Source organism: Salvia miltiorrhiza, chromosome 1, assembly GCF_028751815.1.
Source record: "Salvia miltiorrhiza cultivar Shanhuang (shh) chromosome 1, IMPLAD_Smil_shh, whole genome shotgun sequence".
NCBI lineage: Eukaryota > Viridiplantae > Streptophyta > Magnoliopsida > Lamiales > Lamiaceae > Salvia > Salvia miltiorrhiza.
In genome coordinates, this window is record NC_080387.1 from 76,438,794 (window position 1) to 76,462,690 (window position 23,897).

At 32.4% G+C, this 23,897-nt stretch overlaps 3 protein-coding genes across 3 annotated transcripts in view; all 3 read left to right on the forward strand.

Moving 5' to 3' along the window:
* LOC131006325 (receptor-like protein 9DC3) overlaps window positions 1–23,897 on the forward strand; it is an 84,269-nt gene that overhangs the window by 41,668 nt on the left and 18,704 nt on the right. The window lies entirely within an intron of this gene.
* On the forward strand, window positions 2,333–6,497 carry LOC131006339 (DNA excision repair protein ERCC-1-like). The gene is made up of 10 exons (XM_057933550.1): window positions 2,333–2,561; window positions 2,844–3,144; window positions 3,231–3,315; window positions 3,739–3,842; window positions 4,869–4,968; window positions 5,051–5,118; window positions 5,253–5,361; window positions 5,483–5,554; window positions 5,643–5,711; window positions 5,837–6,497. Exons 2-10 carry the CDS (start codon window positions 2,897–2,899, stop codon window positions 6,143–6,145), a joined length of 1,164 nt encoding a protein of 387 aa, XP_057789533.1. The 5' UTR covers window positions 2,333–2,561; window positions 2,844–2,896; the 3' UTR covers window positions 6,146–6,497.
* On the forward strand, window positions 19,587–21,095 carry LOC131006330 (putative receptor like protein 25). The gene has a single exon (XM_057933541.1). The coding sequence runs from the start codon at window positions 20,050–20,052 to the stop codon at window positions 20,965–20,967; it is 918 nt and encodes a 305-aa protein (XP_057789524.1). The 5' UTR covers window positions 19,587–20,049; the 3' UTR covers window positions 20,968–21,095.

Below are 23,897 nucleotides of genomic sequence, written 5' to 3' on the forward strand. Positions count from 1 at the left end.
TGGTTTTTTTCCTGCCTGGTTCACTTCCTCGTTTGGGCTGGGGTCCCGGGGGTTCACGGGTTGGTGAATGTTCTGGTTGTTGACCTGGTCTCTTCGGCCCTGTGGTCCTAGAGTTGGTTTGGTGCTTTGGTTTTGGGGCGCTTACTCTTGGCAAACCCTTCTCGCTGTGATTTGTCCGGTTTATGCTAGCAGGAGTGTCTCCATTGCAATAAGCTTAATATCTTCTCTTGTTTCTTTATTGACATATGCTGCCGGTCTCTGCTCCTCTGATGGTTCCTTCATTATGAGCATGGGAAACCACGCGGGAAGTCTTTTGGTTACCCCCAATTGCTACATCCCGTGAAGATGACCTTTGTGTAAGCTTAATATCTTCTCTTGTTTTTTGTTGACATATGCTGCCGGTCTCTGCTCCTCTGATGGTTCCTTCATTATGAGCATGGGAAACCACGCGGGAAGTCTTTTGGTTACCCCCAATTGCTACATCCCGTGAAGATGACCTTTTAAGCTTGTCTTTGTTATTTTATAAAAGTAATTGCTTTAGGAGGTTCACTGCTAGCGGAGAACTGGGTCTGATCGGCTTTTGGGTTTGCGGGTTGTAGCTTCCTTTGCTTTTGCTTCGGACCACCTTTGTGGCTGTGGGTTCTTTTGGGGCCGGGTCAGGTTGATGGTTGTTTGGTTTGGTGACTATCCGGGCTCCCCTTTCATCGGGGAAGTGGTTGAGGTTCGAGGAGGCCTTTTGGTTTGGTTATCTTTTGTCTGACAGCTGTTTCACGTTTCACGTTCTCTCCTTTCTCTCTTTGGTCGTCTGTTTTCTTTCCCGGTCTGCTGCCCTTTCTTTTGATGTTTGCAGGTCAGTTGGTGTTCGTTCTCTCGATCGGCGTGCTTCTTGCACGTATTCTCTGCCACGCTTGGAGGATCTCCTCGAGCTCGACGTGCTGCAATGTGCTGAAGGGGATAGGCTGTCCGCCTTGGAGACCAACCAGCCCGTCTGTGTCCTTGGTCTGTTCTGTGCGGGCGGCACGGCACCGTCAGACGCCCTAGAGTCGTCGCACTGATCGTTTGCGCTGGTCTGGTGTTTGCTCTGTTCTGAAATCCTGCTTTGCGCCTGGTGTCTGCCCGGCACTGGAGGGCCTGCCTTGTCTGGGGTTTTTCTTTAGTGGGTTTTCGCTCGGTTTTGCTTGTTTCGAACGGTGTCTTTTTGGCTGGTTCTTTTCTGGTCTTTGTTTGTTTTTTGGAGTTCCTTTTGCTCCTTCCTTGGTGGCGCATGTGCTCTCAAGGATCTTACTCTCTTTTTTCTTCTTTTCAATAAAATTTCTATTTCAGCAAGTGACATTTTTCACAAAATTAAATATTTTGATGTTTGAATTTTTTCTATGTTTTTCTATATCTCATTTTATCATATATTCATGTCAAATAAGCATTAAGGACATTTCATCCCAATTTGTAGTAGTTTTAACTTTTAAGCATTAAGGACATTTTTTAGGAAATTAAAAATTTATGGGCTTGCTCGAGTTATTTTGATCTTTGTATCATACTTTTTCTTAAGTTTGGTGTAAGAGCTTGTGCTTCAACTGTTTCTCTCTTTCTTTTTTTTTATCTTTAAGTTATTGACATCTAGTTATACGAATTTTCGGTCCATTTTGATTTTTCTCATGAATTTTGAAAATTCTCAAAAAATACACAAACTTTGACTCTTTTTGTTTTTTCCACGAACTTTGAGAATTATCAAAAGTTACACAAACTTTGGCTTCATTTTGTTTTTCCCACGAAATATATTGTTATAAAAATGATCCAAATAATTTTTTTATTTTTTTATTTTTTTCAAAACGATGTCGTTTTGATTACGAGTTCAAATTAAAAAAAAAATCATGTCACTCATGAATAATTATCATCTATCATTAATTAAATCAATTAAGCTAGTTAGTTAAATATAAAAGAATTATTTGGATCATTTTTTAGTAACAATATATTTCATGGGGGAAAAAAGAAAATGAGCCAAAATTCATGTATTTTTTGACAATTCTCAAATTTCATGAAAAAAAAAATGAGTGGAAAATCCAAAATAAGCTCAAAGTTCGTGTATTTAGGCGTTAATAACTCTTTTATTTTTTTGTATTTATTGCTACTTATGTGGTCATTCTTGATTATTGACAAATGATATATACTTTTATATGTTTTAATTATTAAATTTGAAGTTAATTAATACGTTCAATAATATCCTAAATTGTAACACTTTTTTCAAGTTGATGGTAAATTATATATCGACTTTGACTAATTACTCTCTCCAAACCACAAGAAACACTGCAAATATATCTTCAAACAATTTTTTCAGTATGTGAAACTCTGTAGAAATGACTTTTTTAATACTTCATAAATTAAGACGATGTCGTTTTGAAGAGTTTTACAGCTAATATTTAATATTGTTTCTCCCAATTCTCTCCTTGGCCGCGTTTCTCCGCCGCCGTCTGGAGCATCGGTAAGCAAGCCGCCGCCGTCGCCGCAGTGCGCATCATTCGTTCCGGCTAAATTGTTCGGCTATCACTTTTGCTCTTCCATTCGAGGTACTTCTCCTCCTTCATCTAAATTAGGTCGATTTATATGCTACCACTTTCTGAAACAAATTATGTTGTTAATTTGCTGTAATTCATGGATGTAATTTGTCCCGTAAGACTTCTTCGGAAGAATTCGGTAGAATTTTCTGTAGTGAAGGCTGAATTTTTACTGAATTGATTTGGTTGTATGCGTTTATTGAATGTTCTGAAGGTTGGGTAAAATTATAATGTTATCTTTGATTTAAACTGATCAAGGAAGTTGAAAGGAGGGATTTTGGAAAGCTGATCAAGGAAGTTGAAAGGAGGGATTTTGGAAAGGTGAATTAGGAGAGTGAGTTGTGAAGATGGAAAACAGAGGTGATCCTGAGCAGCAGAAACAGAATAATGCATCATTTGTTGTGAAAATACCTTCATATGAAGAGGTGGTTGAGAGCTCCCAACCTAAGTCGCAATCTTTATTCAAGCCTTCCTCCTCCTTTTCGCAAGCTTTCAATTTTATCAAAAACACTGAATTTTACACCACCCCACCATCTGTACCGGTGGCTCAGTCCTCCAAAGATGCCCCTTCATCCTCTCAAGGATCTTATCCAAGGTCTCTATCTCCCTCTCTCTATATATAATTATGAGAATGCTTTTTTGCTTTAGAGTGGTTAATGTAGGATGTTGGTTGTGTTGAAGGCAAACCATTCAATCTGAAACTCCTTCCACTTCAGTTTCATCAGCTGGTGCAAATCGGAATGCCATCATCGTTAGCCATAGACAGGTGAGTTTTTTTGTGCACTATAACCATTATGTTCAATCAATAATAATGCTTTGATACATAGGTGAAATAGCATGTGAAACTCATCGTTAATGTTTAATTTGTTATTTGTTATGTGGGCTCAACATGACTAAACGTAACCTGGGGAGCCAGTTAAAAAGTGTAGATTAGCCACCAAAATTTTGATATAATGCATTTTTTAACCTCTATCGGCATAAAACTTGGTGACTTGTATTTGTTATTTTGTTCAAATTACATGTAGTTTGGCCTGTTATAAGCTGGCGATGCCTTCCAAATTCTGAGACTGTAAACTGTTGTGGCATTTTCATGCTCCATTGGGAATAGATAACTATGTTTTCCAGGTCCTGTAGGTTGATACTTGATAATATGATTTCTAAATTATCCCATGTTTGTCTTGTAATGCAGAAGGGCAACCCTTTGCTAAAGCATATAAGGAATGTTCGATGGGTTTTCGCTGATGTTGTTTGCGATTACTTGTTGGGCCAAAATGCTTGTGCGCTTTATTTGAGGTTTGAAGTCAAGTACAATTTCATCGATGTTTATATGTTGGGAATCAAGTACATTTCCTATGGCATGGTTTGACAGCACTCTTATTCCGATGTAGCCACTATTATGATCATAGAAACATGTGTTTTGGCACAGGCTCTTGAGATAACAATATCGTGACACCATCATATCGAAATACACCTATTTGATCTAACTGAAATCTTGAGAAAGGACCTTTAACAACGCCTCTGTGCAACAATGAGGACCGTAAACCTAACTTGGCCACTTCCTTTTGCCTTGGGTTTATTTTTTATTTGCAAAATCTTGGTTAACTAGTACTTTTTGGCTTCCAAAGACCAGAATTTGAACGAAAGTAAATTTATAATTTGGTACCCAGAAAGCAAGATATAATATCATTAACAAACTGAGAAAAAAAACGGCATTTTGTTATACTATGGTTATATATATGAAGGGTTTGATGTGGATGCTAAAAGCATCTTGATTATGTCCCTTTCTCTAACTGTTCTGAATATTAAGCACTTCCTAATTTTGCTTGTGGGAAATTGAACAAAATTCTATGAGAGAGAGAGAGAGAGTATGTTTTATTGCTCAGAAAATGTTGTTGAGAAGTTACACGGAAGCAATGTGTTTCATAGAAATGAAAATACCTGGAAGGCAAAATGTGACATGCTTAGCCTGTCAGGCATATTTGTATTACTTTGTTCTGCTAATGTGACACATATTCCAGCTTTCAACCTAGATTATTAATGTTTCATTATTCTAGGACTTAAAGCCAAGTCTGGTGATTTATGCTGCTCTAGATGATGAGAATGTCTTCCCTCGTCCATTTTCATTTTGCTGTTATCTGCATTTGACCAATGTTCAGAAAATTAAGAGGTTATATCCCTTATCAATGGATTTTGATACTTTTAGTCCTCATTGCATATTGTTAGAATCAAGCCTACATGTTAGCATATCTTTCCATTGTTCATTCAGTTAGTATAGTGATCCTCTTATATAATCAGGATTTGTTCTCTTGTCTTGTTCAGTCTTCGCTATCATCTTCTACATCCAGATTATCTGTATTTTCGGATAAGGGAACTGCAAAAGAATTTCAAGCTTCGCGTCGTATTATGCCATGTTGATGTGGTAAGCCTCTGATATTATCTTATACAAATTTTGAACTAAATTTTCATATGGGGTCTCTGATTTTCTCCCCTGTTGGTACCAGGAAGATGTTGTTAAGCCTCTACTTGAAGTCACAAAAACGGCACTACTCCATGACTGCACTCTTTTATGTTACAATGAAAATTATTACTTCATCAACGTTTATTTTTCGGAGTTGAAAAAGAATTGTCATTGAATAAATTGGTTTTTGAAACTAGAAAACTGCTAATTTGTTTTACGTTACCCGACTGGTTTTTTGCCTTTTCTTTATTTAGCTTGGAAGAGTGTGGTCGGTACCTGGAGACCATTAAAGTTTATGAAAATAAACCTGCCGATCTTATTCAGGGACAGATGGATATGGACTACATTTCACGGGTATGGCTCATTTCAATGATAGTTTATTAGCTTTCGTAGTTAGGAAGCTTATGACATTCGACAAACTATTTCCTGCTGATTAACATAATATAACTGATACTAATGTCGTGTTCTGTTATAGTTAAACCATGCACTCACATCAATCCGGCATGTTAACAAGACAGATGTTGTTACTCTTGGGTCTACATTCGGGGTAAGGCTCTGTTTTTTTATTATGCACTTGATTCTATTGGTTACTAATTTTGTTCTTTTGCACTGACTTCGAATGTTACCAAATTTAGTCTCTTTCCAGTATCATGGACGCATCAATGGAAGATCTTGCCCGTTGCCCGGGCATAGGAGAAAGAAAGGTAGGTAATGTGTTTGTTGCGGTTCCTGCACAATGCTGGGTCCAAATCTGATACACAATCATAGTATTGCAGTTTCAGTTATCTAGAGCATGTCTTTAGATAATCATCATTTTTTTCTACGACAGGTCAGACGCTTGTACGATACTTTCCATGAGCCGTTCAAGCGCGCAGTTCCTAACCCTGCTGCGCCCGTTGCTGAAAATCCTATCGTGTCTGTAAGTGAAAGAAACGAGGAAGTTAAGGAGAATCAAGAGACGAGCAGAGAGCATAAGAGAGAAGAAGAGATCAGCGTAAGATCTGCCCTGAAGGCAGCGTTTGCCAAGTACTCCGGCACCAGGGGAAGCAAGAGGAAGGCCGCGGTGCAGGCGGAAACGGAGGAGGATGCAGCCGACACCCGACGAGCCAACGACGGTGGTGAAGAAGGTACGAGATGAGTCTTTTCACTCAGTTATGAGATGGAGTTACTATAGAAGCTTTTCTCAAGTTATCATAAATCACACCTGAATAGAGGCTGAGGTTGTTTGTAATCTTTGCAAGAAAGGCTAATGTATTCCAAAAAAAGGTAAAAATAATTATTCCTTACAAAATTGAAATGAATTGCAGTTAGGGCTGTAAACGAGTCGAGCTCCTTGATCTCGAGATGTTGATGATACTCAGCTCAGTAGCTGGTGAGCTCATTAAGTGAGTTAACTTGAAAATTCGTGATTATTAATTTTGGGACAATTTGATCTTTTTATATTATAATTAGTAATGAGAATATATAATAATTCATCATTGAATTTTCTCTTTCTTTGAATATTTCATGTTGGTGATATTGTATGTTATACTCCTTCCGTTCACCAATTCATGTCATAATTTGCCATTTTTGTCTGTCCACCAATTCGTGTTTTTATTTTTAGTAACTATTTCCTTAATTACTACCCTTATATTTTACACTTATTTACACATATGCCATTGTGATACCCATCACTTTTAATCTTAAAAAATGTCATTAGTCAACTATACGTATTAATTGTGGGTTCCTTTCTTCATTCAACAAATAAATAATACACTTTTTTTTAAAACTCGTGTGATCGTGTCCCTTTCAGTCTTTCTCTTAGGACACGAATTGGTGGACGGAGGGAGTAAGAATTTAGTATCAAAATGTGAAAAATGAAAAGAAAAAAATGTATCCAAATATCTGACAGAATAAATGTATATACTGCCATTAAATGTGTGATCAGGAAGGGCAATTCTGACTGAATGGAAAATTCAGAACCAGGCCTTTAAGAGAGAGAGAGAGAGATTGTTCAGAATCACATAAGTCGTTTTTTGGACTTGGTAAAAAACATTGGATTATACTCCCTCCATCCCATATACATAGGCTGATTGAGATTTTCACAAAGATTAAGAAAAATCATTGGAAATGAAAATATATAAGTAAACTTCCTAATATGCTCATATTTATTATTCAATGATATATTAAAGTTGGAGTAAATTAAAGAATTAAATAGGAATATAATAGTAAATGAATAAAAAAACATTACTTTTTATAAAAATATGCCTATATAAATGGAACATCCGAAAAAGGAAAACAAGCCTATATATATGGGACGGAGGGAGTATTTTTACTTAATGTCGAGAAGTGACAACCAATGAACTAAGAAAAAGAGGAATAAGAACGTATTGGAAATTTTAGCATTTTTTATCTCATATTATAGGATGGAAAATTGTGGGAAAATATTATCACTAATTGGAGTGAAAAAAGATTGCTAAAAAAATTTATCCACCCTAAATACGAAAATATATATTTTTCATCATTTTTCGCCCTAAAAAAAGGGAGAAGTAAGACTGTAAGAGTATATAATTTGAGTGATAGGTCAAAATATATTCTGACAATTTGGTTTACTGTTTGCTTACGGGAGAGGAAATTAAATGTGTGATTACGTGTGTGTGTGAGAGAGAGAGAGAGAGAGATGTTTTCTTACTGGAGAGGAAATGTGTGTGATTATGTGTGTGTGTGTGTGTGAGAGAGAGAGAGAGAGGATCAACCATTAGGAAGTTAGGAACTGCACTTAAAAGTCTTGTTATTTACTTTATACTAAAAAAGAAATCTTGTTATTTGAAACAATGATATCAAATTACTAAATTTATTCTTGTTTAATTTTTCAATAAATCTATGCAGGAAAATCTTGATTTATTTTTTTTATTTTTTTAAATAAAAATAGAATTTAGTTATTTTTATTATATTCTCTACATTGTACTTTTTTTTTTTTTGCATTTTTTTTTTGCTGTTATGGGCATTTGTCCCTTTAAAGTCATATTCAATTTTCAGAAAATTAAGAGGTTAGCTCCCGTAAGACTTCTTCGGAAGAATTCGGTTAATGAAATTTATGAGTTTCTTTTCTTATATAAATAGATTCAATTAATATTGTATTGACTAAATAAATTAAACACGAGTTAAGTTTATAGTTGGGATATGTGTTAAGTAAATGACTAATAGTATATAATAAACACACATTTTTTTAACTACTCATCATTTTCAACTTGTAGAGTCTCAAGGCAATCTATAGAATTTTTTTTTTCAAAATTCAACTAACCTAGAAAAGTTTCTAGAAATATGTGAATGGGGACAATAGAGATTAGAGGAGTTAGCTAGTTTGATGAAGGGTTGGATGATTATTTTAATTTTATGCACAAGAAAATTAATCCTATGTTATTCGATGAGATTTATGGATTTTTTTAATTATAAATTTGCAACTAAAATAAATTGAATGCAAATTTGAAGAAATACACTATTAAAAATTAAAAATTTGAGCATAGTGTTGTCCAAAACGAGTTGACCCATTTTCTTAACTGGACTGGGCCATAGAACTTTGGGTGTGTGAAAATTTGGAAAAATTTAATATAAAAGTGATTATTTTTTTGGTCGGATTGGGTTGGTGGACTTGCTTTTCGTAATATTGGAAAAATATGTTTCTACATATATTTTCATGATAAATTTGCATAGTTTTTATTTTATTTTATATATATACAGTTTGAGCATTAAATGTCGAAGTCGAAATCTGTGTTTGATGATAAATTTACATACACTGTGTTCGATTCGTGTCTCTATTTTCTAAAATTATTTATTATGCACGAAGGCAGGACGTCTACTCACATAAAGTTGAGAAAAACTGGAAAACTATCCGCACGCAGACGGGATTGAACCCAATACCTCTCATAAAGGAAAGTCATTGAGTACCTCAGTTTTGCCATTTGAGCTAAGCCTCATTGGTGATGCAACTAGTAAATGCTCATTCGTGTGATGCACGATCGATATCGAAATTAAACCATAAATTTAAATAAAATAAATACATATAAAAATAAAAAATATTTAAAATTTTAATGGAAGAAGAGAGGAAAAAAATAGAGGGAGAAAACTCCTCTTTTATATACTATAGATAGATGGGTTCGTTGGTGGTTTTAACATCACTAGTACACTGTATTTAATTTCTACATGAATCTTCAATACACAATTAAATCACCACTCAATTATAATTAATTATAAATTAATCTTGGACTTTACTTGATAATAATAAAGTTATACACTATTAATCAAATTATAAAATGCTTGACTACAGTCAATTCCATACAACTCAAAATCTTATCACTCACGGATGGATGGATGGATGGGAATAGATAAAAAATATGTGATGCACATTTGGTCTTTTGCTTAAATTCCTTTTTCAAATGTAAACAATTATATATCCTTTTCAATCAATTTTTGAAAATTATAAACCTCCAAAAAATTCAATACAATTGATTAACCAATTATTGTTCTGCGATTATCGCGATACCGAACCATTAAATATTGCAAATTCAATTTCACAATGACTTCCTCTAATGATCACTGTTAACATACATGGGTGTGATTCAATTTCACTTACCATTAAATATTGCAAATTTAATTTATCCATGAAAATTGGGAAAAAAAAAAAATATGTGATACACATTAAGTCTTATGGTTAAGTCAAAGTCTATGTCCGTTGTGTAAGAGACAATTATATTTCTCTTTCAATCGATTTTCTGAAAATTATCACGTCCAAAAAAATACAAATTGAAAGCAATTTTCCATATAGAAAATGTCATTGTGGGCTCCCCAATAATTTGTTTATAATTAAGAAATTAATTATTAATTTTTCATTCCATAGGTGTGAGAGATCCGATTACGAATCACAGTTCCCCCAACTCAAAGAAGAGAGAGATATTGCACCACAAATCAAACATCTCATGAAAAGAAAAAAGAAAACAGACTCTAATATTCCGTTACATGAAATTTCATGAGTTTTCTTCTTTGCCCCCAAATCACACTCCAATATTGAGAGCATAAAGAAGACTAGGTCAATTAATTTTGGGTCGAGACAAAATAATGACTTGCATTGACTTCCAAAAAATGTGGAAAATTTACATTCTGCAATTCTCAGTCTCCAAAACTCTAGGCTCACAAGAAGTGTTTTAGATTTGAATATAAATGGCATTTGTAGGCTTCTTGTTTTCTCACACAATTAGCACTCACAATATGGATACATTTTCCCCATTTTCCCTTCTTTCGCTTCTCATATTGTTTTCATGTCTTAGCCTCTCTGCTGCACACAACACAACTCAAATCAAAAGTGATGAATCCATACTTCTTGCTTTGAAATCCCACATCACTTTAGATCCTTTCAATATTTTGAAAAATAATTGGACCAGTGGAACCTCAATCTGCACATGGATAGGAGTTACTTGTGATTCACGTTACAATAGGGTGACTCAGTTGAATATATCGGACATGGGTCTTGTCGGAACCCTCCCACGAGAAATCGGGAATCTTTCTTTCCTTGTCTCTTTAAATGCGAGTCACAACTCTTTTCATGGCCTCATTCCCCCATCTATCTTCAACATGTCATTTCTAGAAGTTTTGGAACTAAAGAATAATAGTTTGTCTAGTAGTTTACCTTTTGATATGTGCAAACACAATCTGCATACACTCAAGAGGCTTCGTATATCTTTCAACGAGTTGTATGGGGAAATACCATCGAGTTTGGGGCAGTGTTCACAGCTTGAGTTTCTGTCTTTGTACAACAACAATTTCAGTGGATTTGTGCCGACAGAAATTGGGAACTTGACCAAGCTTCAAGAGTTGTACCTTGGTGAAAATAAGTTGACTGGTAAGTGGATTCCTATATTTATGAGGTCAATTCATGCATTTAATCCCATATTATTTAATTCTTTAATTTATGTGCTTTGCGTTTGAGGGTCAAATTTGTAATTTATCTCGGGCTAATTGTATGTATAAACTTAATTTGGACCACTAATCATTATACAATAATGCATACAACTGTAAGGATGTGATTTGTTGATAATTGATAAAGGTTTTATTTTTCTTTGAGTTATAACTCACACACATCCTTACTCATGCATATGGATGACTCGAACCTCCAACCTACATTATTTTATGTTATGCATAATTTCTCCTTTGTAATTTTAGGTCCAATATCATCTACTATTGAAAACCTCTCAAATTTGGAAGGATTATATCTTAGTTCAAACAAATTTAGTGCTAAGCTTACATCATCCTCTTCTTTAAGTGGAGTCTTGAAGTTGGTTATTTTATGTTCTTCATAATTTTTCCTCTTTTCAGGTCCAATACCATCTACTATTGGAAACCTCTCTAATTTGCAAGACTTACATCTTAGTTCAAACAAATTTAGTGGTGAGTTTACATCCTTCATCAGCAACTTGACATTCCTTGAAATACTTATTCTCTCTAATACGTACAGTTTGGAAGGATCAGTTGCACAAGGTTTTCGAAACTTCAGAAAATCTTTGATGATCTTTCGTTTAAACACAAACAGTTTAGTGGTAATAAATTGCAAGAAGTGGGACACCCTAAAATAGAAATAAAGTCATTTGAATATAGATTGTAACAAAATATCTTGTGTGCAATGCTAATTGATTTATACTTTAAAGGCATTTAGCAAATAATAAAGTTTCAGTGTATGTTTTCAAGTACAAAACAAAATGTGTTTCTTACTATACTCCATCTTTAAAGCGATTGAAATGAAGGGTTCTTTAATTTTTAGGTCCAATACCATCCACCATTGGGAATCTATCCAATTTGTCGTCGCTATGGCTCTCTTCCAACAATTTAAATGGTGAGCTTCCATTCTCCATCTGCAACTTGATATAACTTCTTTACAAACTTGATCGGATCTTTGGCCATTTTTGTTTGAACTAGTCTTTTTAATATTTTACATTTGTTAAGATAAGATTTGTCTAATTCCTTTGCCAATGCATGCACAATATGAAATAGAACAAGAAGGATATTTAAAAAAAAATAGAAAACACTTTTTTCGAATTGTATGACTTAGCTAATTTGTGTCAAAAGATCTGAGTGCTTTACATGGGGAGAAATCCCTATGCCGACCGAAGCGACGATGGCTCCATACTGGGTGCAGAGTCCCTTGACTAGAAAGCAGCAACAAGAACAAACAACTCACGCGCGCTAAGACGCTCGTGCTACCCAACTAGGGCAGCACTCACTGCCGTTTCCCTTTCTCTAACTCTAGTAGCCGCTCCCCCCAGCCCTCTATCTTTAAAGTGATTTATGTGAAGGGTTCTCCAATTTTCAGGTCCAATACCATCCACCATTGAGAATCTATCAAATTTGTACTCGCTAGACCTCGGTTCCAACAAATTAAATGGTGAGCTTCCATTCTCCATGTGCAACATGACATCCCTTCAAATTCTTATTTTCTCAAATAACAGTTTGGAAATCTTTGGACATATTTCATCTAAATGCAAATCACTTTAGTGGCCCCATTCCATCAATATTTATGAGAGGGTGTATTTTTGAGTCTAACAATTTGAGTGTTAATAAATTGCAAGGAAAAATAGATTTATATAAAAAAAAAAGTTGCGTAATATATTTTCTCGATAAAAGAAAAAGGAAAACATACTCTAATATTTTGAAAAATAATTGGAGCAGTGTAATATCTTTTTCACATGGATAATAGAGTGACTTATTTAGAACTCTAGCTGGGGTATGACTTGTGAGACTCGAAGGCAGCATCCCACTAGAAATTGGAAATCTGTCTTGTGACAGAGAATAAGAAATGGGCTATGTGACAGGACTATTAAGCTTTACTTGAATAAAATAGGTAATGAGCCCTGAGGGTTGGACATTATGCCGTATTTAAATGAAAACAAGTACGACATTATAACATAATTATTCTCCCTATCAGGATCGGAAGTTCGAAGGTCTGAGACCAAGACAACGTCTCATACTAAGCATATAATAGATGCGGAAAACAATCGCTAGAAAAGTGACGGAGAATGAAATTCATATTAGAAATATGAATAAAAGTATTAATATAGTTAGACATCAGATAATATCCACTAAGTGAATTTATTTCAGCGGAAGTAAACATAGCATTTCTTCAAAATCCATAGCAATAACCCTTCCTCAGCCTCGCACGTCACCACCAGCTGCTCAATCTGCAAAAGGTTTTGAAAACAATTGCAAGGCTGAGTACTAGTGTACTCAGTGGGTTGAGCCATTTAAAAACGTTTAAAAATCATTTACTTAAAAAGATAATTCATGCCTGAAACAGTATAACACAGAATGTTTTTAAAGTGAGTCATTCCATGCATACTAAAATAATCTGAGCTCATATTTTCCTGGCCATCTATTGGGCATGCTATCTACAACTGGTTGTCACCGATCTCTCAAGAAATAATTAGTGAAGATTTAATTAATTAAATCAGTGTTCAAATGAACTTGAATCATTGACTTAATTAATACATTCAACTAGTATTTGCCCCCGTGCAATGCACGGATTTTTTTTGTATATATTATAAATATTAAATTAATTATAATAATTATAAATATTCAAAAAAATTATAAATTAAATATTCCTTTCGTCCCACCGAGCTTGAGTTGTATTTCTTTTTGGGTTGTCCCACCAAGCTTGAGTCATTTCCTTTTTTGACAAAAATTATGTAATTTACAACACTAATTAACAAAACTAATTGCACCCTTATTTTTCTTTAATCATCCCAAATAACCCTTATTTCTCAAAAAATAAAAATATTTTTTGCAGCCATACTTAAATAATTTAATTTTATATTTAAAATAATTGAATAATGTTATTATTTTAAATAAACTTCAGATTTAATTAATTTAAATTTTATATTTAAATAATTTGAAATAATTAATTATATAAATAACTACTTAACCATAAATTTACAAACATACTTACATAACTAAACAATAGTTCCTTAATTCCCGTGTCCAAAAGCAACGCCTCAAGCTCGGCAGGACAGAGGGAGTACATTTTTATAAATAAAATATTTTTAGTAGAATATATGATAAAATATATAGTTTTCACAACACTTATGAAGTTTAACATGTTTTATATTTTATAAGGTACTTTCATATAATTAACATTAAAGAATAATAAAAATAAAAATAATATTATATAAATATTGGATCTGAATTTATAAATTCTGAAAGACTTCTTTGTATACAACATTGATTGTAGTCGTACCGATACCACTATCCTCATTAGAAATGAAGAATTTCAAACTACGACTACAACTCTTGAAATAGCAATATACAACTGGTCATGTGTAAAAATAAATTTTGGCAAAAATAAATCAACATGTAAAAGAAATTGATCATGATTTTTGTTGATAGTCATTGCCTATTAAATAATAAGAGGAAATTGATGCCGTCGAAACTTAAAAGGCAATCTTGGATCCTCCTATAAATCCCACATTATTTGACTCACTTAAACTAAATTATTATCAATAAAAAATCATTAAAACATTAAATTATAATAAAATTATAATTTTCTTATTTTTTTCACAATATCGATTTTTATTATTGTGATTTTTTTTTCTTATATTAAAGTCAACTATATTTGTATTTTTAATTATATTTATAATTTTTTATAGTATAATAATTGAATTGGTATGGACTTTAGTATTATCATGCATGCATCCCACATTTATCAACTTTATATACATACGTATTGTGTGCTGATTATTTATCTTATAAAAAATCGATCTACTACATAGCAAATCAGATTTTGTAGTGTATAGTTATAGAATTAGACTTTTAATCAGTAAATAAATATTGTATAAGAGAAATGGGTGGACGTTTATTTTAATTTTATTTTATATTAATGGGATAACATAATTTATTTGCTGAATTATTTTGTTTGACCGTGCATGTATGTATGGGTGGGTTAATGGATTGAGATTATTGTTTTAATTTTATTTTATAATTAATAGTTTTTTTTTTGAATCAATTAATGCACGTGGTGAGAGATAATGGGAAGTGATTGTGTTGTGATTTATTTCTAATCTTTATATCATAAATATTTTCAAAATTGCCATTGAAATCAATTTCAAATTGATTTGAAATCAATTTAAAATTGAGAACTCTCCTTTTAATATAGTATAGATCTTCAATTTTATTATAATTACAAAACTGTCATTTATTAATTTTAAAATTAATTTGAAATTAAAAGTTACCTTCTTAATATATTATAAATTAGTATTATGTAAATATAAATTTCTAAATTGTTTACAATGAATGCCTATAAATTGTACACACACACACACATATATATAAATAAAAACATATAATTCATTATGGAATTTTAAATGATTATAATGTGTTTATTTTAAATTCATTTTTAAGTGTCATGTATCAAATTAAAGTTTGTATCACAATCTTTAATTCAAGATCCATATTGCATATAATTTCATGAATGGATATTTTAAAAAATAATAAAATAAAAGAAAATAAATAAAAAACAAATTTTTTTTATGCACAAAATTATGTGCTATTTCCACTTTCTTAAATCCAAATGCAATTTATCAATCAATTGCATGAATCAAAGCAGTTTTTTGGTGCCCCTTTCTTTCAAACGTGGGTGGGACATGTAATTTTAATTAATTAAGTTAGTTTACTTAATTTTTGAATATATACAATAAGCCATTAATTTTCAAATAAATTACAAAATCGCCATTAAAATCAATTTGAAATTGATTTCAAATTGGAAACTCCTCTTTTAATATAGTATAGATGGGCAAACCCAATAAGTTAAAACCCAACAAATAAACATGCAGTCCAATTAACAAATTGATGGCCCAAACCATGAGCCCAACTAAAAATTAATCCCAACTCAATTTATAAGAACAAAACCGGCCCAGAAACTTTAGCCCAACCCCTCTCTCTCTCTCTCTCTTTTTCTTATACGTCTCTCTCTCCCCTTTTTGTTCTCTCTCACGACACACAGACACCCTCACGCAGCTCCCTCTCCTCTCTTTCTCCTTCTCCTCCGGCGGCAGAGGCCGCCGCCGCATCGGGTACCACCACCGCCCTCTCATCTCTTTCTTTTTCCTCTTCTCTCCTACTCTCCTGCAAATACCCCAAATCTGCAAATAAAAAAATCCCTAATTTATATGGTAATCCTATCAGCTCGTGTGATATCCCGACTTTTCTATAAGAAATATAGAAGATCTTTACTTAGTTTATTATTGATACACGTCCATTTTTAATAAATTATATTATTCGAAAGAAATTTTACAACTTTGACGTTCATGATTTTTTATTTAGAAATTAGTTGATAATGTCATTCAATTTCATTCTTTCACTATCTTGTTATGCCATTTTTTTAATTATGCTTTATTGACTTGATTGGAATAATAATTTAGTCTTTGAAATAATTCAAAAATATGGAAAAGAATTTTGGGTTGTCTAAATTTTTTATAAAAACTATTTTTGATTGAATGATATTTTTATCTAAGAACCAATAGAATACATGTATTATTAAAGAAGACCCTTTCATAAAAAACTTAAGAAAATGGGCATTTTTATCTATTAACACTTACTTTTATCCATCTAAACTAATCCGCAAAAATAAGTTTCTATAATATTTTTGATGAATTGATAGTAATTTGATTAGAAGTCAAATTTTGTGGCTCAATGATTTCACTTCCACGGATCTAATGGTAAAAACAGGACTTTAACTTTCAATATTTTTCAGAAAGATGACTATATGTTACGAAATTTGAAAATAAGGACTATATGTTACAGAATTTGAAAATGAGGGCTATTACTTTTATTTTTTACATTTACACTCCTATTTCGGGCCCTTATTTGATGTGTTAAATAGGAGTGTAATTATAAAAAATGAAAGTTATAGTCCTCATTTTCAAACTTCGTAACATATAGTCCTCATTTTCAAATTCCGTAACATATAGTCTTCTTTCTGAAAAATATTGAAAGTTACGGTCCTATTTTTACCATTAGGTCGACTTCCACGCGGCATTGTCACATAGGTCAAATAATGACTTGCAATTTGAGTTGTCTTGTAAATTAATACTCCCTCCGTTCCATAAGAGTGTGCATCATTTTTTGTGGCATGAGTTTTAATAAAATGTTAAACAAGTGTATTGGAAGTTGAAAAAGTGATTGACTTTATTAAAAAATAAAAGTAAGAAATAAAAAATTAGTGTCCAAAAATGACAATGCACACTCTTATGTGCCGGAATAAGTAGTCTCCAAAAATTCTAGGCTCACAAGAACAGTTTTAGATTTGAATATAAAGGGCATTTGTAGGCTTCTTGTCTCCAAAATTCTAGGCATATTTTAAATCAACTATTACTCTCTTTTTTATTAAAAAAAAAGATTAATAACGAATTTTCATTTTCCCAATAGTGATTCAAATCCCTAATCTATTAATTGGAAGTGGAGAACTATACCAATTGAGTCACGCTTCGTTATGAAATTAACTATATACTTATTACTTTGCATGACTATATATGACTTTGAATTGATTAGATATAAATTCTTGCACATTAATCTTTTTGCAATAAACTGTATGCTTTGATTAAAAAAAAAATGACATTTTAATTTTATTTTAACAACTTAATACCAATTTGTAAATATATATCATAGGGCCCACAAAACTTAATTGATATTGCTCAATTCATAACTATATATAACTTTGCATGACTATATATGACTTTGAATTGATTAGATATAAATTCTTGCACATTAATCTTTTTGCAATAAACGTACCGTATGCTTTGATTAAAAAAATGACATTTTAATTTTATTTTAACAACTTAATACCAATTTGTAAATATCAGAGGGCCCACAAAGCTTAATTAATATTGCTCATGATTACTTTGGTAGACTCTAAACCGAATTATTGACCACTACTTAGCCCATATCACAAGATATATTGCTCATGATTACTACGGTGGGCTCTTATTTATTATTATTATTATTATTATTATTATTATTATTATTATTATTATTATTATTATTATTATTATTTCTCTCTCTTTTTCTATACTTAACTCGGTTTACATCGATCTAATTAAATGGAATTGTTTACAAATTAGCCCATATATATGACAATATATATTCACTTTCATATAATTAGAAAAAGCACACCACTAACTAATTTTCTAATAGTAATTATGATTTTAGATTGGTTAGATTAACTATATATGACTCTGCATTGAATAGGTTAGATATAAATTCTTGTACATTAATCTTTTAGCAATAAACCGTATGCTTTGATAAAAAAAATGACTTTTTAATTTTATTTTAACAACTGAAAACCAATTTGTATATATCAGAGGCCCCACTTAATTGAACCATTGCCAAGACTAAATTGAACCGAGTCAAATTATTTGGATTGAACAATTACCATTTAATATTCACCTAATAATGTATTCAAATTGACAAAAACGAACCATTAAATATAGTGTTCTAATTATACTTATTATTTTTGTGGTCGTGTTATAATAATCAAATCAATTCTTTTACGACTTGGCAATCAAAGAGATTGATTATGTATATCTTGGGAATAAGAAATTCCACAATGCTATGAAAACTTTAGGCCATCTTTAGTTCAATTATAAATCAGTTTAGAAAAATGAGATATATGGAACATTGCATAAATTATCTGTCTGTCCATTTCCTAATTTGTTGGTTTTAGATACATTTGTTGAAAAGATATTTCAAATTATCTGCCAAAGTAAATGGTGAGCTTCCACTCCATCTACAACTTGGCATCCCTATCTTTAGCTTATTTTGTTTTCTTAGCTTGCTGGCTCCTTCTCATATAACTAATTTATGCTTAGTTAGATAAATACTCTAACAGCAGATGGATTTTCTATTTCCAGCCATATTGAATCTTCTATTTTCTCAATGTTAACAGATGATTTGTTAAATTATGATGTCATCAAGTGCACTTGGTGTGTCTTCGCATACAGGGAAATATAAAATTTGTAACAAAATATCTTGTGTGCATTGCTAATTGATATATACTTTAAAGGCATTTAGTAAATAACAAAGTTTCAGTGTATGTTTTCAAGTACAAAACACAATGTCTTTCTTACTATGCTCTATCTTTAAAGTAATTGAAATGAAGGATTCTTCAATTTTTAGGTCCAATACCATCCACCATTGGGAATCTATCAAATCTATCATACCTAGACCTCTCTTCCAACAAATTAAATGGTGAGCTTTCATTCTTTATATGCAACTTGACATAATAACTTTTTTACAAACTTGATCGGATCTTTGGCCATTTTTGTTTGAACTAGTCTTATTAATATTTTACATTTGGTAAGATAAGATATGCAATTTGTCTAATTCCTTTGCCAACCAAATATTTTAACAATAGTTGGATTTGCAATTTGTAACTCTATTAATTTTAAGGATCAATGTTAACAAATGCTATATTAAATTAAGATGCCATTGAATATATGAGACATGCATGGGTGATATAAGAATAGAAGAGCTAATTTAATTTCTATCAAAATACTTCACGTGCGTAAAATGTATTTCTTCATTGCCATGTTTCTTTAAGTATCCAGATTGTCTCTAAAGCAATATCTATGTTGACTTCTCAAACTTCCAGGTCCAATACCATCCACCATTGGGAATCTATCAAATTTGGAGTATTTATTGCTCTCTTCCAACAAATTAAATGGTGAGCTTCCATTCTGCATCTGCAACTTGACATCCCTTCAGCTTCTTCTACTCTCAAATAACAGTTTGGAAGGGACAGTTCCACAATGCTTTCGAAACTTGAGCAAATCGTTGTCCATATTTCATTTAAATGCAAATAACTTTAGTGGCCTCATTCCATCAATATTTATCAATGGGTGTAGTCTTCAGTCCATCAATTTGAGTGGTAATAAATTGAAAGGAAGATTACCTAAATCCTTAATCAATTGCAAAAGTCTGAAGGGTCTCGACGTTGGAAATAATAGAATACGAGACAAATTTCCGTTTTGGATGGAAGGTCTTCCTAAGCTTCGAGTACTCATATTGAAGTCCAACAAGTTTGATGGTAACATGTCGCTGGCTTCACGAAGCAACCTTCCATTTCAAAAGTTGCAAGTTTTAGATATATCTGACAATGAATTTGTGGGGTCTCTCCCTCAAACATATTTCAAGAACTTTAGAGCAATGATGGATGTGAAGGAAAATAAGACAGATCTAATTACAAGTAGTGATGATGACTCTTTTCTAAGGTATGTGGAGATGAGAATCACCTTGAAAGGTTTGGATCTGTTATTGAAGAGACTGTTGAAAACCTTTACAACCATTGACTTATCCTCCAACAATTTCTCTGGTAGTATTCCAGATTCCATAGGTAATCTTAATTCTTTGAGATACTTGAATTTGTCGCACAATAATCTCATGGGACACATACCTGCATCTCTTGGAAATATAAGTGTGCTTGAATCATTGGACTTGTCATCGAACAAATTGGAGGGAGGAATTCCAAGTGAATTGACAAGATTGACATTTCTTGAGAAATTAAACCTTTCGATGAATGATCTCGTGGGGCAAATACCACAGTCTAACCAGTTCTCCACATTTGAGAATGATTCATACGTGGGAAACTCGAGATTGTGTGGAGTTCCATTGACGAGAAAATGCAACGAGGAGAATGGGCAGCGGATGCAGCCAGAAGAACAAGATGTCGAAGATGATGAGTATGGATTTATAGATGGATTTGGATGGAGAAGTGTGGTGATGGGATATGGAAGTGGAATCATAGTTGGAATTGGAATTGGTTGTTGCATTATTCGATTTGGAAGGCCAAGATGGTTGGTGGAATTCTTTTTTGGCGTTGGATATACATACAACAAGAAGAAGAAGAAGAAGACAAGGAAGAGAGATACTCCAACACACAGGAGAAGTTGATTGCAGACAAATATATATTATGAGTTTTTCTTTCTTGCTTTTTTGTTCTTTTCCGGAGTTTAGATTGTTGTTTTTTTATTGCTACTCGTGAGTTTGTGATTTAGAATTTATAAAATTTCCTGCTGCTACGTGAGGCATTGATCTCAGCCTCCCCAGAAGCCATCACACGAAAAAAAAAACGATAGTGATTTTGCTGATTTTCTTACATTTTTCTTCATTCTTCGTTGTGGGTATTCTTTGAAAAGTGATTGTTTTCTTCTGGGCTTTTTATCGAACAGTTGGCGGTCTTCTTTTTGCCATTCTTTAGGGAATCTTAATTCCCTTAGATACTTGAATTTGTTTCACAATACTTGTCATCAAATAGATTGGATGGGGAAATTCAAATTTCTTACAAAATTAGATCTTTCGATGTTCGAAATTTTCCTATATCTCATTCTATCATATATTCATGGTCTTCGCAAAAATAAGACATTTCATTCCAATTGGTGATTAAAGCACATTAAAGTTTCTAATTTGTAGTTGTTTTAAGAATTGCATTTTAAGAATTTTTGTATTTTCTTGTATCATTATAATTATAATATGAACATGTATTACATCCGATAACAAAAATATTTTTTCAAAATTTTATTAAATTTTTCACATCGTAAGATGTAGATACACAGCTCCTTTCACGCCTTTTTGGGCCATTGAGCTTCAGGCCCAAAAAGGTTTTGTATGCAAAAGTGATTATTGGGCTGGGCTGGGTTGGTGGACTTACTTTTCAAGTTGGGTCGACCCTTCGTCCATGTTGTCGTTTTGTCATTTTTCTCTGTCCACAATAAATGTGAATTTTTCATGGACATTAATTTTAAACTTTTTATCTCAATAGTTAAGAAAAATTCATCCCGCACACTATTTATAAACAATTCAATTTTCATGGGATCTTTCTCTATTTCATACACATTTTTTAAAATTTTCTTTAAATCCATGTTCTTCTTTCTACACCATATTTATCGTGAACGGATGAAGTAATATTAAAAAAAATAAAATACCAAAAAGAGGATTAGTGATGAATTGGGCCTGGGGAGTTCAATTAAAGTAACTACCTAATTAATTCAGCATATTAATTATTTCGAAAAGTTTTCATCTTTGGCGCGTTAATAATTTCGACATCTAAACATATTTTTTACTTTCTTCAAACTTTCTGATCATGAAAAGAGCTTTCGAAGGGGCTATGTAATTAGTAGAAAAGGGAACAAAATATGTCTGGGATTGAATTCTGGAGGGGTAAATTTTTTATCACATTTGTAAATTTTATTGATTTATTTGTTCTCATTGTAAATATGTCTGCACTACTCTTTACACCAAAACTTTAGTGAAAGAATTTGGTATATCGTAACTAACAATGAGAATTGGAAAAAATATGTGATACACATTTTAGTCTTATGCATAAGTCAAAGTCTATTGCCCGTTGTGTAAGAGACGATTATATTTTCCTCTCAATCGATTTTTGAAAATTATCACGTCCAAGAAAAATACTAACTAAGAGTAATTTTCCATATAGAAGATGCCACTGGGCTCCCCAATAATTTGTTTATAGTTAAGAAATTTAATTATTCATTTTTCATTCCATATCCTGAGAGATCCGATTACTTATTGCAAGATATAGCACCAGAAATCGAACATATCAGATATGAATAATCCACTTATTAAGGGGTTAAAAGCAAAGCTGCAAAACCGATAATAGGGCGAAATATGACAATTTCGGTCAAATCCAATTTGAATAGTCCCACAACTTGACATTTTTCATTGCCACATTAGATTGAATCTAGGTGAAATTGACTGTGGTGGGACGATTCAGAATCAACTTACATTCATAAGTTGTTCTACCATTATCACGATCAAACCATTAAAATAATATTCAAGAGATTTGTCGTGTGAAATAGTGAACCCATTTCAATTCAACTAACATTATTTCTTCAACTTGAATAATACTGATTCTTCAACCAGTTTTCAGATTTGTTTTTACATCTGTAATCGAAGGTGGTTAAGACTTAAAAAAGATTCATTTCAAGCTGAGAATTTCATGTGAACAGATATGAGAGGACGTGAGTCAGAGAACTAGAGACAAGGAGGCTGAGTTTAAGAGATATCAGAGAACATTCTTTAATATTATTTTATATAAGGGGTTATAGGGAGTAAAACGGGAGGCTATGAATAGAATTACTCTTTTATATTTAAGTTCAAATTTTTATTATTTCATGGATCAAAACCCACTTCGTTTTATATTTATGGTAGATTTAGGAAGAAAAGAATTCCACTAACCATCTTGGCCTTCCATTTCTAACAATAATGTAACCAATTCCAATTCCAATTCCAACTATAAATCCACTTCCATAACCCATCACCACACTTCTCCAACCAAACCCACTATATTAATTGGTGGGTTTTGAACACCACTTGTACACTGTATTATAAATATGTGATGCACATTTGGTCTTATGCTTAAATCCCTTTTTCAAAAGGAAACAACTATATATCATTTTTCAATCAATTTCTGAAAATTATAAACCTTCAAAAAGTTAATACAATTAGATTAAGCAATTATTATTCAGTGATTATCGCGATACCGAACCATTAAATATTGCAAATTCAATTTCACAATGATTCTTCCTCTAATGATCAATGTTAACATACATGTGTGTGATTCAATTTCACGTACCATTAAATATTGCAAATTTAATTTATCCATGAAAATGTGAAACACATTTAGGCTCACAAGAAGTGTTTTAGATTTGAATATAAATGGCATTTGTAGGCTTCTTGTTTTCTCACACAATTAGCACTCACAATATGGATGCATTTTCCCCATTTTCCCTTCTTTCGCTTCTCTTATTGTTTTCATGTCTTAGCCTCTCTGCTGCACACAACACAACTCAAATCAAAAGTGA